Genomic DNA, 14223 nt, shown 5'->3' on the forward strand with positions numbered 1-14223 from the left:
GTGAAGGGGCACCACCTCGTTGGCCATTGTTGGCTGGTGCTGGCACAACCCTCACAATATCGATACAGTATCCATAATGTGTCCGGAACGAGATAAGCCAGCGAGGACGTGTGTGTACAGAACAGCAAGGATGTCGACGTCATGGAGGGAAGTGGGAGAAATATCACAAGAAACAAGACGTTGAGGGGAGACGTGTTGTGGGCAACATTCGATCGGCGTCGATCTATTTCTAAGTTGTCGGCGCGAGTGCAATTGGCAGCAGGCTGTGGTGCACGCATGCAAATCCGATTGGCAGTTGGGTGGCCCCGCAGGAAAAGCGCGCCAAGCACGCATTGCTTCATTGCTTGGCGCCAAGCACGCGGCGTTGGCTGCTCACAAGGACCGAAATAATTGAAAATTTCAACTGTACTGAGTGCGTCTCTATTGCACGCGCCAAAATGCGTTGTGTAGGACAACAAGGCCTGGTGAGCGGGGTATAGAGGGATTTTTGAAATTACATAAGGGTAAGTGCCGAATTGGAGCGGCAAACTGCGACGGCGGGAAGAGAGAGAAGTCATCCGTTGCTCCCGCCACGTGACACTCGCAACATCGGCTGCAGTGGATGGGGCACGATCACGTGTCATGCTTGTATGGAGGCATCGGGTAGGGAGGGGTTTCCTGGCTACTAGTGTGGGGGTTTGGTTTAAGAAAGGACGGGGGCTGGCTGTTTTGGGCTTGACTGCGTATTGTGACGTGACCTGGCCCTCAACGTGACTCGCCTGGCGGAGGCTGGCAGCCATGAGGAGAAGCAATGTAAGCTACACTGTAGAACAGCAGTATTTGTAAAGATTAGACCTACAGTAGTGTAAACGATTACACCATGGGAAACTTGGCAGCTTTTCAGATACTGTGCTGGGGCTGCAGCAATGTGGCAAAAAGTGGACAAAAAATTACATGTTGGAGAGGTCAACAAGAAAGTCTTTCACTTTTCCATCCCGCCCCGCAAAGTTTTTCATCAAGTCAACGATGAAGGCCAAAAGCTTGCGCGCAGTAGCTTGGGTGCTCGTTCGATCACGACTCGACATCACACAGGGATTAATGCAGTCTAATCCTGCTTAGACCTGCACAGATAGGTTTATCTCCAGGGAGCCGTGCGGGGTTGTTGATTAGAACATTGAGCGGCGCACAACTGTCGGCATATGCTCGGGGCGGCATGGAGGAGAACAGAGGGTTTTGTGCCTGATATTTGCCGGTTGCTAGGGAGTGAGGTGCCACTGGTCGACGGCGGCGGAGCGCACGGCATACCTGGTGCGCTCGGACGCTCAGGTGGGCGGAGGAGCGCCGAGCGGCGGGCGGGGTCAATCAGAAGTCTTTTGTGGGGGCGCTATGCGGTGGTAAAAACCGCCGCCAAAGCGGGTGGGGCCTGTAACGGTTTGAGCGATGGGGCGCCATTGGCGGCGACAGGTGGCGGCGAGGGGCACGGCAGCTTTGCGCGGCAACACTGGCCATTGATGTTGGGGGCGGGGCCATGCGAGGCGGCGGTTTGTCAGTGCGTGACGGAAGCGGGGCGTGGAGGCGAAGGGGTGGAGTCACGCAAGTTGGGGCGGGCAAGAAAGGATTAGGTTTCCGTTGCCGGGAGGCTTTGAGTGTGGAATGCGGGGGCGGAAAGGCGGGGTGGGGGGTGGCTGGCCGGAGCCCCCAGGGGCACCCGGAGGTGGCAGAGCCCGTTGGGGGCGGATGCAGACTGCGCAAGGGGTGGCTCGGGTTGCGGCGCGGCTCGGCGCCGTAAATTTATCTGCGACGACGGCGGGCGGCCACGCGGGCACTAGCGTGGCCGCGGAGAGGCGCACGCAGGGCGCCATTTTGGTGATCTTGTGGCTCATGTGACGCATTCACAATTGGCACTCGTCCAATCCCTGCTTTGCACCACCATTTCCCGCCATCCACGTCTCGTTTCACCCCCCAGACCCCCCGTGTCATACCCGTCCTCGTCGCCCCGCTCCCCGCCGTCGCCCCCTTGTCAGACACAAGAGAGATAAAACCCCCTCCCCTTTTGTCACGCTGGCCTCGCCCGCCCTCGTCGCATTTCTACAGGCCTTTCAATCGCCCAGCCCCCCATTTCCACCGCACTCGTTTTCTGCATTTCTCGCCTCAATTTCCGCACGGCGTCGTCCGCCATAACAAAACCTTTACTCCTTTCCGCTACTTATATTACCCCTCCCCCCCCCCCCTCAGCAACTTTGAAATTCTTCAGCCATCCCATTTTCCGCACAGAGAAATACCCATTCCTACCTTGGCCATCGACCTCCTCCTCTAACTTTACCACCCTGCTCGCCTTTGCCAATATATACCCGACGAACTTAATTCCTTTCATCATCTCATCCACTCTCGCACATCCTTCATTCACTCACGCAGATCCGTTATCCGCTTCCCCACTATCCACAATGACTGCCCAACTCTTTGAGACCGACTCCTCCGATGCTGTCAAGTTCAGCCTCATCACCTCGCCACCGGCCCTTGTCGCCGTTATAATTGCCAACATTCAAGCACAAGTGTCCGTCAATGATGCCAAACCCCCGGCACCATTCGAGGATATGACTGTGTTCCACGCTCAAGAACCGCCAGCGATCTCCGTTGCTGACTACGTGGCCCGCGTTTCGAAGTACGCCTTTTGTTCGCACGCCTGCCTAGTCGCCGCCTCCTACTACATCGATGAGGCCATTCGCAAGGATCCCAAACTCGCCCTCTCCAGCCTTAGCGTCCACCGTCTATTTATCACCGCGGTTATCCTTGCTAGCAAGTATTTTGATGACGTCTCCTACAACCTCCCCTATTATGCCAAGGTTGGAGGTCTTCCCTTCAAGGAGCTTGCTAATCTTGAAATCAACTTGCTCTCCGTTCTAAACTTTCGTCTGGACATCCCAGCTCAGAAGTTTGCCGCGATTGAGACCAATCTCGTTGATCAGTTGGATGTGTTTGAGGCGCACCCCATCGACGAAGAACTTACCCGCGTCGTCGATGTGGCACGCTATGAGCTCTGGCACGCAGACATTGTTCCCGTCGAACTCACATGCCCCTCGGACGATGTCGACTTCACCGACATCGTCAAGGAAGCCAGCCGCAAGCGTCGTGCCCATGTCAGGAAGATGCGCTCGTCTCCCACCACTTCGGCATGCACCGATGAAGGACCATCCTTATCGCGAAACATCTCTATGGCTTCCGTGTCCTCGACGAGTGATATGTCCATCAGCACGGACACCTCCCCGGCTTCGGCATGCAACAGGGACTCGACGCACTTTGAGTATACTTCGAAGCGGATTGTACAATCACCCACTACACCGAGTGTCCATCGCAAATCTCAAACACATTCGGTTCTGGTTTGGTGAAAATGGTTTTGGAACCCGCTGTTCCTCTACTGACTGTACCTGCCTAACACAGCCTAACCTAATTTTAAAGCAATCTTCGGCTTCACATGATCGCGTCTCTCCTCTGGTGCACTACTTTTTCGTCGTGGTAAATAGAACGCATAGGCGCTTCGCCTTAGCCTTGCATGAACATAAAACAAACAATTTCCAACTCGCACTCTCTACTTAGCATTCATCTCTTCCTTTTTTCGGCCCTAGACATCGCACGTGTGCCAACACAGACCTGGAGAGTTCTGGATGGGTGGTTTGTCGCGTTGTGTAAGATGACCAAACGCGGGTGCAACAGCACGCGGGCGGCTGTGAGCTGTGTGTGTGACACTGCACAGCACACGCTGTCACCACAGTCTTGTTGGCCATACGGGACCATTGTGCCCCACGTGTAGCCATGATACACGTGTTCGTATTCGACCCACGCAACAAATCTGTAAAGAACGAAATACGGAATGCACCGGACTGTGCACCGGTGCAATGAGTAGAAACAGTACAGTGTAAAGAAGGAGGATCTTCCAGCAATGCGTCTATTCAACCGACCTCGACGACACTCAGGAGCTTACTCTTTCCCCCCGCGACCCCCTCCGAAAATGAATCACACTTTCGGTGAGGATGTACAAAACTCTCTTCATTTACAGCAACCTTTCATCTAGGTGAATATTGTGGAGAGGAAGGGGAGTACTGAGGTGAACTCGGAGATGCATTGTTCGCAAACGATGGAGAGTAGTGATTCGACCCTCGTCCGTAGGAGTTGTACCGATTGGCACCCGGCGATTGCGCTGCATATGCTGGTGTAGATGGCGCGTACCCACCCGCTGGTGAGCTTGGAGCGAATCCAGGGGAGCTATGGCTATAGGCTGCCGGTGAGCTCGGACTGTACGCTAGGCTCGCCGACCCTCCGCCGTAGCCACCAGCCGCTGGTGAAGCGGCTCCAGGCGCGTTGTAGCTTGGACTAGTCGGAGAGTAACTTGCTCCACCAGCGGCAGCCCCCGCCACCGCACCACTCGGAGTGTAGGCCGGACTCGTAGGACTAAACCCTGGACTTGTCGGTGAGTACTGTGCCCCAGGTGACTGTGCACCCGGTGATTGCGCCATGGCGTATGCACTTGGTCCAGGCGATGTCAACCTGTAGCCCGGACTTGCAGGCGCAAACGTGTTGGCACCAGCACCATACCCACCCGCTCCTCCCGCTGCAGGGCTTGCTGCATATCCAGGACTGGAAGCGTACGCAGGGCTCTGATTGTGGTAAGGGCTTGCCGCACCACCCGGGCTCAACGGTGTCACATACTCACGGCCAGGAGATTGCAAAGGAGTGTAGCCACCCCCACCGACCCCTGCACCACCAGGAGTTGCGGGCATCGGAGAAAACTGCGCATCATCAGCAGTTGGAGAAAACTGCATATTGAAAGGCGATGCCCCTCTCGTGGATCCCATGCGATTCGGTGTTTGCCATGCGGCTGGGGAATATGCGTTCCCTGGTGTTGCCCGGGCATCGAATGTCCTTTTTCGTCCTGGCGTGGCCATTGGTCGCCCTGGGCTCCACGCTCCAGATTCGAACCCCCCACCAACCACTCCAAGAGGTGACCCCACTGCTACTTGTTCCTGAGCTGCCTCTGGTTCGATTGCGTCCTTCAGCTTGTCCTCGTTGAGTAAAAGTTTAAAGCTCCCAGTTCCTATAGGTGGAAGCTGACCGAGCATGATGTTTTCACTCACACCTCGTAGGTGATCCTTTTCACCAAACTGCGCCGCCTCAAGCAGAATATCAGTTGTTTCCTCAAAAGAACATTTCATTAAGGGACCGGTATCAACTCGGTTTATACCGTGCCTCGTAATTGCCATCAGGTGACCTCGATAAGTCATTGTGTCCACGAGGATCGCCAAATGTCGATAGTTCACATAGGCTCCATCAAAGGAGATAACTCCACGGATTTCGTTCATTAGTGCCTCGCGGACCGCCTCAATGCCTAAAGCCTCGAAGATCTCTACGATGTCATTTGAAGTTGTTCGGGTGTGGTCAACGGCCTCGTGAGACATGACTGCTATCAGGTTAACACCATCCGTATCCAACACCCATTCTTCTCGGGATTTAAAGCGTCCAACGCTTTCGTCCACGTAGGTGGTGCGAGATTGGCGCATGAATACTTTGCGGATTCTGGAGATGCCTCCGAGGTTCATTTCAGACAGGAGCTCTGATTCTAAGCGCTTCAAGAAGGCATTGTCAGAGTCTTCGTCGTCTTCTTCCTCGTCGTCATCCATCTCGCCGCCGTTTCCATTTTCGCCATATTTATCTCTCGCTGCTTCATCTGTCACACGCAGCCTAAGTACTATGCGCTCATCATTGTCTTGCGATCTGATGACGTGTACATCGCTGCCAAAGTTTTGATACACTATTCTTTCAATCTGATCCATACTGATGCTCCGATCTTGTAGCATGTCTTTGTCCAGCACAATTCTCAATAACCAAGGCGACGCAGCATGGGGAACGTCCTCAATTTCGAAAAAGCTTGAAACCATTTCCTCATCTTCGGCCACAACTGTCCGAGATGGATCCGGATCGTAGTAGATTTCTGTGCACTGCGTAACGTCTCGCAGAGTCGTGTGCTGCAGAGACGCCTGGATTTCCTTTGCCTTCTCCTTGTCAGCAGCAAACTCTGGTTTCAAATAAACTGTTAGAGAGGGAGTTTTAGTATTCTTGGAAACGTTGATAATTTCCTTCAAACGAGGCACGCCAAGGGTGACATTCTTGGCAGAGACACCTGCGTAATGAAAAGTATTGAGAGTCATCTGAGTCGCAGGCTCTCCAATTGACTGCGCAGCAATAGCACCAATATTCTCTCCAGGAGCAACCCGGCAACTTAAGAAGCGTGTCTCAATTTCACCAAGCACCCAAACAAAGGCTTTCTTCGTGAGTCTGTGTTCTTTGATGATCTTCTTACATGCCAACATTGAGCGGAGGTGAATTTGGAACAGAAGTGTTGCATTCTCCTGGACTTCGCGGGCGATAGGGTCCACAAGGGTTGGTTTGCGGTCTTCAACATTGCCCTCATCGTCGTTCCGAGTGGCATTCGCTTCTTCTTCGTCTTCATCGCCTAGGACAATAACCCTCGTCCTCTTCATCAGCATTTTCACCCCCTTCAAGATCTGGTCTGGATTAAGATCGGAAACCGAGTCAGGGCGGATGTTATGTTCCTGTTTTGCATTCCAGATCACTCTGTCTACATTAACGGCCAAGGGACGTTTGGCTTCACCGTTTTTGACAATTTCATGCCTCAGGGTCTCACGATCAGATTGAATTTGACTGAACTCTGCCTTCAACTCCAAATGAATCTGGGCGTCTTGCCGCACGCCTTCCGTAATTTCTGTATCCAAATATGGACGGCCTTTCGAGTCGCGACCAAATCCTGGATCCATTGGATTTAGATAGTATTCGTCGCGCAACTGACGATCAGACATTTTGTAAGTTCGCAAGAACTGGTCCTCCAAAAAGGTTGCGTCCATTCCATCTTCTCCATAAAGGAACTCAACAATATGGTTGACCGAATTCCTCACGGTTCCATCATATCTAACCATGACATCTTCCATCGCCTTTATAAGACGCCTTTGGATGTAACCAGTCTCTGCTGTTTTCACAGCAGTATCGATCAGACCCTCTCGACCTCCCATTGCATGAAAGAAAAACTCCGACGGGGTCAAACCTCGTAGATACGAGTTCTCCACGAAACCACGACTCTCAGGTCCCAAGTCGTCCAGGACAAAGTGAGGCAAGGTCCGTCTGTTAAACCCGTACGCAATGCGTTTTCCTTCAACATTTTGCTGGCCTACGCAAGCACAAATTTGTGAAATATTGATGAAGGAACCCTTGGACCCGGCGCTAACCATTCGTTTGATGTTGTTGGACTTCAGAAGCGATTTCTGAGCCGAGGCACCAGACTTATCTCTAGCGCCGTTCAGCACCTTGTTCACTTCAGTTTCAAATGACTCCATCATTCCTTTACCGGGAAGGAGAACTAGTTCCTTTTCTTGAGCTTTGCGAACAAGCAATTTAACTTCTTCCTTTGCACTTTGAATGGTTCTGATTACATTACTCATTGTTGCGGTATCTGCAATCGTGTCTCCAATTCCAATGGACTGCCCTCGCTGAAGAACATAGTGGTTCACCAGCACCTGGATCTGCGAGATCATCTTATCAGTCGTTTTGGCACCGCATTGCTTCCAAGTAACGTGAATTAGGCCATTCGCGGATGTTCCCACAGTCCTCTTGTCTACGATACCGCATACCAGCTCCCCTCGTGAGATGTACACTTTTGTATCACCTGGAGAAATGTCGGTGTTCTCATCATCGGGGTGAGTGATGTTGAAGCGAACCAAATTCACAGCAGGAAGAATCAACGAGAAAATTTGCTTGCCAGTCCAGAGAGGTCGTGGTTTGTATATCGCGGGTTCTGGTATTACTCCGTCCCAATCGCCAACATGCATGAGCAGGTTCATTGTCAGATCTCGCTCCAAGAACGTGTCCCTTTGTGTGAAGAGCATGCATCCAAGCAAAGTATCTTGCACGATGCCCATCACAGGCTTGTTCCCTTGGGGTGATACAATGCAATGTGGCACAAGCATCAGTTCTTGAACTTCCGCGCGCGTTAAGTGGCTCTGAGGAACGTGCAAGTTCATCTCATCTCCATCGAAATCAGCGTTGTAAGGCGATGTTACGGAAAGGTTGAGGCGAAACGTTGAGTAGGGAAGCACGCGAATTCTATGACCCATAATTGACATTTTGTGTAGACTGGGCTGCCGGTTAAACAACACGTAGTCGCCATCCCGAATATGACGAAAGACCTTCATTCCGACAGTCAATTGGATGTCGGCGGGATTCTGAAAGTATAGACTGAACACTCGATCTTCGCTTTCAATATAATTGACACCGGGATGCGAATGGGGACCCCTCATGACGAGTTTGGTTAAATCCTCCCGATTAAACGGAGTAACGATCTCCGGGTATGTCAAGTTCATCGCAATTGAAATGGGCACCCCAACTTCGTGTAGCTTCAGGTTTGGATCTGGAGTAATCACAGTTCGGGCACTGAAGTCTACTCGCTTTCCCATTAAATTTCCTCTAACACGACCCTCTTTGCCTTTGAAACGTTGTCCTATACTCTTAATATTGCGACCCCCTCCTTTTACAGTGGCCGGAATGACACCCGCAAACTCATTGTTCATGTATGTGACGACGTGGTACTGCAGCAGTGCTTCTTGTTCTTTGAGAACGTGTGCGACTGCACCCGTAGATTCCAAAGTCTTGAGGAGGTTGTTATTTCTTAAGATGTCCCCAAGTTTGCTCGTCAGATCATCTTCATTTCGTGATCCATTCCGCATGACAGAAGGACGGACATGTGGTGGTGGCACGGGGAGCAAAGAGACAAGAAACCACTCCGGCCTCGAAAACTCCGGGGAAAATCCCATTGCTCGGCAATCTCTGTCGCTGATTCGCTTGAAGATGGCATAGACTTTACTGCCATCTAACGTCTCCTTGGACTCAGTCCCTGTCTCTCCGCTTTCCTTCAAAAGCGCCTTGATTCGAAAAGCTTCACGAGAGTACTTGGGCTGCTCATGTCCACATCCAGTTTCCTCTGAACAGACACTCTTGCCCTTCGAACATGTAAGCAACGCCTTTCGCAGACGATCCACAGGTTTCTTGACTCGCAGTAGTAGTTCGACGTTCGCGTCATTGCATAATATCTTTGAACAATAATAACACACGCAGCGCAGAATCTTGAGGGTAGTATTCACAAAGCCCACGTTGTACATGGGCTTAGCAAGCTCGATATGGCCAAAATGACCAGGGCAAGTCTGGTCATCACCGTGACAAGTAGTGCAGCGGAAATGTGCATTGGACCCAAGCCGACTGTCGACGAGACCCTCGTGCTTTGGTTCGCCGTTTTCGTAGAGACGCTCTTCCTTGATCTCCGCAACAGACATCCGTCGCACTTCATCCGGGCTTAGCACGCCGAATTGCACAGAATCGACATGTCGGGTGGGTGCCCACGACCAGGGAAAGGCCGAGCGACCCATAGCATTTCTCGGCATGATGCTTCACTGCTTGCAAAGGCAGCCACACAGCGGACGCTCAGAGAGGAGCGCTCGGGCAGCGCTAGCGCGCCTCGGTTCCCAACAGATGAAATCAAATCGCGACGGGTTAACGAAGAAACGGCAGAGGATTCCGGTACAAAGGAGAACAAGAGGGCCTTTCGCGATGGCTTCAAATAGAGCGAAACTGCAGCCGTGTAGACGTGTGCGAATGTGCGATGAGTTGATGGTTGTGCTGCTATCGCAAGGTGAACGCAATGTGGACAGTGTGGAGGGGAGAGTTGTGTTGGATGAGATGTTAGAAGAATGGAACGTAGAGAATTTATACAGGAGAAATCAGGATGATGCGCTGTTATGGAACAGTGAGGGAGGGACGATGAGTCGGGCCGAAGCGGAGCAAGCGGTAGACTGGAGGAAGCGTCTCTGGCGGAAAAGGAGGGGGGAGATGACGCAGTGGTATAACCAGACGGAACGGTGAGGGCGTTTGATAACAGAGGGGGCCGGCGGGGACGAACAGAAATGGTCGCGCAGGCGGATACAGCGTAAAAACGAGGGAAATATTTAACATGAAAGGACTGCGTTGTTAACTTCTTCGGGTCGCCGCCCGTCCGCCCGTCCGGAAAGACTGGAGCAACATCCTGCTCAACTTGGTTCACCCCCCAGACGGACGTGAAAAAATTTAATTTTTCAATTTGGCTCAAACTTCTTGCAAACAGGCTACCCACGGCTATTCCTCACACAAGCATTGGTGCACAATCATTGCTCCCAAAATCGCCAAATGGCTGCAGATCACTCGGAAAGAGACTCGGGGAGCTTCCATCAGAAGAAACGTGGTGCCACCCCACCCCCTTGTAGTACAGTTGAGCTCTCTTGCTTTCGTAAAGCCGCCTGACCAACTGCTCACTACCCGAAAGGCTCTATTTGATCAATGCGAGCAAACCACATTCGGTAGGGGGCGCTACGGCACATGAGCCGCAATTAAGAATCCGTTCCGGTCTCCGCAAACGTGACTAGAGCTAAATTCACAGCCAACCACAATGCATCATTCTCCCATCTCAAACCGTTCGACGATGCTTCCATCGTCGAGTCTGCTGTAGCCTCTATGCCGATCATGCTGTCAACAGCAAAAACAATCTTCCGCTTTTCCCCCTGCCCCGCCCCCCTGTTTTTCCTCCGCAGGCCACGTTTCATTGTCGTCATGCGAAAAAGCTCTGCCCGTGACTTTGATCCCAACCATGCCACAGTAAATCGAAACAGTCATCTACTGTCTGTCTGTCATCAACATACAATGGACATGCGATTGCGTTCAGTTGATCAGCTTTTGACCCTGGAAATTGCAGACACGTAAAATGCAGCCTTCTCGTGCTTTACTGGTGTGTTTGCGCACTCGAAGCTAGACTAGTCGTCATGGACATCCCAATATTGCTTTCCTGCTCAGCCCAGATGAGAGCTGAGGTACGATGATTACGCATTACGTCCCTTTCACTGCATCAACGGGATGCATCTAATCGTCCGTACCATTTATACAAAGCATAACTCCTTCTAGTGGTTTGTTCTGACTCCATCAAGAAAAGGCAATCCTTCAGCGTAAGACCGTACTTTCTTTTCTTCCTTCTTACCGCAACTATCCCTTTAGGTAGATGTGATCTATTAGTTGTCTCGGGTCCCCCCATCTTCAGTAACCCTTCGTGCTTCCTGTCAGTTCTGTCTAATTCATCCGTGCGTCGCTGAATTATCCCACCGGAAACATTCCTTGTCGGGAGAGGCGGCAGTATGGAAGTGATGTTTTGTAGCTTTCCAGATCCTTTGATTAACGGAAGCAACGCTTTTGAGCTACCTAGAGGTTTCTCAAAATTTGCCTTTCGACGCATCTTCTGAATTCCAGCTAATACACCAGAAAGCGCCTTCTTGTGATTGTTGCTTGTTTCTAGACTCTTTTCGCGGGCAATTCTTGCTTTTCGCCCGGCCTTAGAGGCCACAAGTCGGGGTGTCTTGTCGTTTTCTTCTCCTATAACCATCTTGGAGACCCTCATCGCCTCAATATCCGCTAATTCCTTCTTTTTCTTTAAGCGAAGCTTCGCTTTCTCATCCAGAGACCGCTCCTCTTCTTCAAACAAGCGTCCCAACTTCTCGCGAACAGTTTCATCGGGCACTGCCGTGGTCCACAGATCCTTGTCGGCATCGACACGAACCGAAGAAGCTACTTTTAAAGATTCTAAAATGCTCTTCAGTCGCTCACACACAGCTAGTGAAATTATCTCCATTGCGTCTCTTGAGACACTTTCTTTCAAATGGTTGCGCCTAGCAGCTGCTTTTATCCTTTTACCTAACGCGTTTGCCGTCAGCAGAAGGCCGTCATTGTAGCCAACAGCCTCCATGTCCCCATCACCAGCTGTTTTTTCATCATGAGCAAGAAAGCTTTCCTCGTAATCCAAGTCGACAACATTTCCCAGAAGAGCAAGGTCGTCAGCAACACCCCTCGCTGCCTTCGCATGACTGTTTGATCTGATTTGAATGTTAGTTATTGCTGAAGTATCGGCGTTCCTATTGCTGGTTCCAAATACAAACCGTGCTTTCCCGTTCTTTGCTGTTGTTTGTCCTTTCCTGGGCATACCTTGAGCCGACATCGGTAAAGTCGAACATCCACTTCCATTCTTTGACAGAGGCGTAGAACGTTTTCCCGCTCTCGTACCCTCTCTGATCGTTTTCGAGCTTTTCTTCGTTCGTTTTGTGGGACCAATGCCATCTGAGGCTCCACTATTGTCTAACAATCTCTTTCTATCTGTCAAAAGCGGTCTAAACTGACCTTCCGCATGGTGCGATTCCAATTCTGAGGTATGACGTTTTTGCTCTGTGCAGGACGTTTCCTCGAAGCTATTGTGTACAGTTCTGAAAGCCATAGGACGAAGAGGCAGCTTCCCTTCATTAGAATTTGTAGGAGCTTTTCGCAGATCCTTCGAATCGACTCGGCATGTCTTTTCCGGTATCGAAGATGGATACAGACTCTGCAGATGGGCAATATTTTCAAGCCCTGAGCCGATACCATGCACATCGATAAGCTCTTTCTCACTAGTCGGGGGAGGTGGGACACTTACAGAAGTCTGGTTCATCGCCGGCGCAAACTGTGAATGAGATGCTTTTCGTTCTTCATCCTTTTTGTCCGCGAAGATCTCTGCTCGAGTCGCTTTTCTTGCAAGAGCCTGTTCACTCCACGAGAGATTGTTCCTACCTGATTGTATATTTCTCAAACTACCTTGCAAATGAGTTCCATCCGCGAAGTGTGGGTATGGATCCCCTGGACTGGAAGCTGCCAGGTTTAGCGCGTTCCCATCTCTCTTAGCGTTTACTGGGAGTTTTAGGGGTAACCCAAGATCGGGATCCTGAGTTCCTGTCCCTGAACGCCAGGATTGCACAGGAGTTACTATTGGTCTCGGGGCTGTTGTGCTTTGCACATCAAGATGTTTCTCTCGAACTACCTGCATTGTTTGCTTCGGTATGAGGGGCGCCTGTTCCTGTTGTACGAATATGGCATCCGTGCCCGCCGTCGATTCATTCTTCTGTTGCAGTAATGCTTTGTACCATGTCTTAAACTTAGTAATGAGGTCGAGCTTCGCGGCATGTGGGCAACAGCTGCGAACAGATTCGGAGACTAACTCAAACACGTTCCCCGCCCGCATCTTTCTTGTGTTCCACAATGTTAAATATTCGTGCAGGTCATAGCGAAGCTTCTCTTTCGCTTGCGCTCTCATGGGATGACCCTGCATGAATTTATCCTGAGTAGCAACCGCAAATTGGCAGAACAGGACCATCATCCTCCGCGATTGGGACGGAATCGATTTGCGAGGCCCTCCCTGAATGAGACGGGTAGAAGTTTGCTGTGGTTGTAGGTTTTGTTTACCATATTTCGGGACTGGTTCAGGCTTCAACGTTGACTCCAGAGATGGTCTTTTGCTGTCTTGTGTACTATTCAGGTGCTTCGAAACATCTACGCGTGAAGATGGACCTACGCCCATGGACCGTTGTAGTCCAACTGGAGAAGTCAATTTCGGAGACCTAGATGGGGGATCGCAACTGGATCCAGAGATGACGGGGTCCAGGACCCCAAGCTGGCCTCCTCGCGCTGGAGACGTTGAAACTAGATGCGCTTCAGTTTCTCTACTTCCCCAGTTTCCTGATGAAACTGCGGCGTTCGATGGTTTTGGATCACAGCACACAGGAGCGACTTCCAGAGGTGGCATATGAGTGGAAGCGGCGCGAGAGAAGCCACCAAGCATCAATGTGGGGACATCGTGAGGAGGAGTTCGACTTATTTCTTGTGGAGGATGCGTGCTGGGGTTTCTGCTTGTCTCAAGAAAATGCACCAGTTGGTCAAGATGGGCTCCTGCGTTTCCCACAACCTTCATTGTGTGCAATTCGCTGGGATGACCTGGCAGAGCACCCTGGTTCGACAGAGGCACGGATGATAGTGCAGGGACAGCGGCTGACGCGGGCGGGGAAAACGCGGAATCGCTGGGCACGGAGACTACCCTCGGCTCGAGAGTGGCGAGAATTTCCGCCATGCTCCGGTCATCCATGATTGCGAGGGACGCGTCGGCAAGTTAAGGGATGTGTATAGATGAATAAGGCAATGGTCTTCTTAGCTTCTTTGCTTTTCTGGGATGGACTTTGTTCTGCTTTATCTTTCTTTGTTGGGACGGCTGACAAACGGGATTCTTAGAGGCAGAAGTAGTCGCGCAGCAATTCGGGC

The 14223-nt window shown here is 51.4% G+C and overlaps 4 protein-coding genes; 2 read left to right on the forward strand and 2 right to left on the reverse strand.

Annotated features, from left to right (window-relative positions):
• The first annotated feature begins 2423 nt into the window (after positions 1-2423).
• Positions 2424-3452, forward strand: CHC_T00006417001 (hypothetical protein). XM_005718454.1 is given in 2 exon segments: positions 2424-3365; positions 3366-3452. The coding sequence occupies 1 exon segment, from the start codon at positions 2424-2426 to the stop codon at positions 3363-3365; it is 942 nt and encodes a 313-aa protein (XP_005718511.1). The 3' UTR covers positions 3366-3452.
• Positions 3453-3529: 77 nt separating this feature from the next.
• On the forward strand, positions 3530-3787 carry CHC_T00006418001 (hypothetical protein). The gene has a single exon (XM_005718455.1). It carries the CDS (start codon positions 3530-3532, stop codon positions 3785-3787), a length of 258 nt encoding a protein of 85 aa, XP_005718512.1.
• A 223-nt stretch (positions 3788-4010) lies between these two features.
• On the reverse strand, positions 4011-9461 carry CHC_T00009400001 (DNA-directed RNA polymerase rpb1). XM_005718456.1 is given in 2 exon segments: positions 4011-4040; positions 4041-9461. The coding sequence occupies 1 exon segment, from the start codon at positions 9459-9461 to the stop codon at positions 4041-4043; it is 5421 nt and encodes a 1806-aa protein (XP_005718513.1). The 3' UTR covers positions 4011-4040.
• Positions 9462-10815: 1354 nt separating this feature from the next.
• CHC_T00006419001 (hypothetical protein) lies at positions 10816-14050 on the reverse strand. XM_005718457.1 is given in 2 exon segments: positions 10816-10966; positions 10967-14050. 1 exon segment carries the CDS (start codon positions 14048-14050, stop codon positions 10967-10969), a length of 3084 nt encoding a protein of 1027 aa, XP_005718514.1. The 3' UTR covers positions 10816-10966.
• Positions 14051-14223: the final 173 nt, after the last annotated feature.

Source organism: Chondrus crispus, genomic scaffold (genome assembly GCF_000350225.1).
Source record: "Chondrus crispus Stackhouse genomic scaffold, scaffold_41, whole genome shotgun sequence".
Taxonomy (NCBI): domain Eukaryota; phylum Rhodophyta; class Florideophyceae; order Gigartinales; family Gigartinaceae; genus Chondrus; species Chondrus crispus.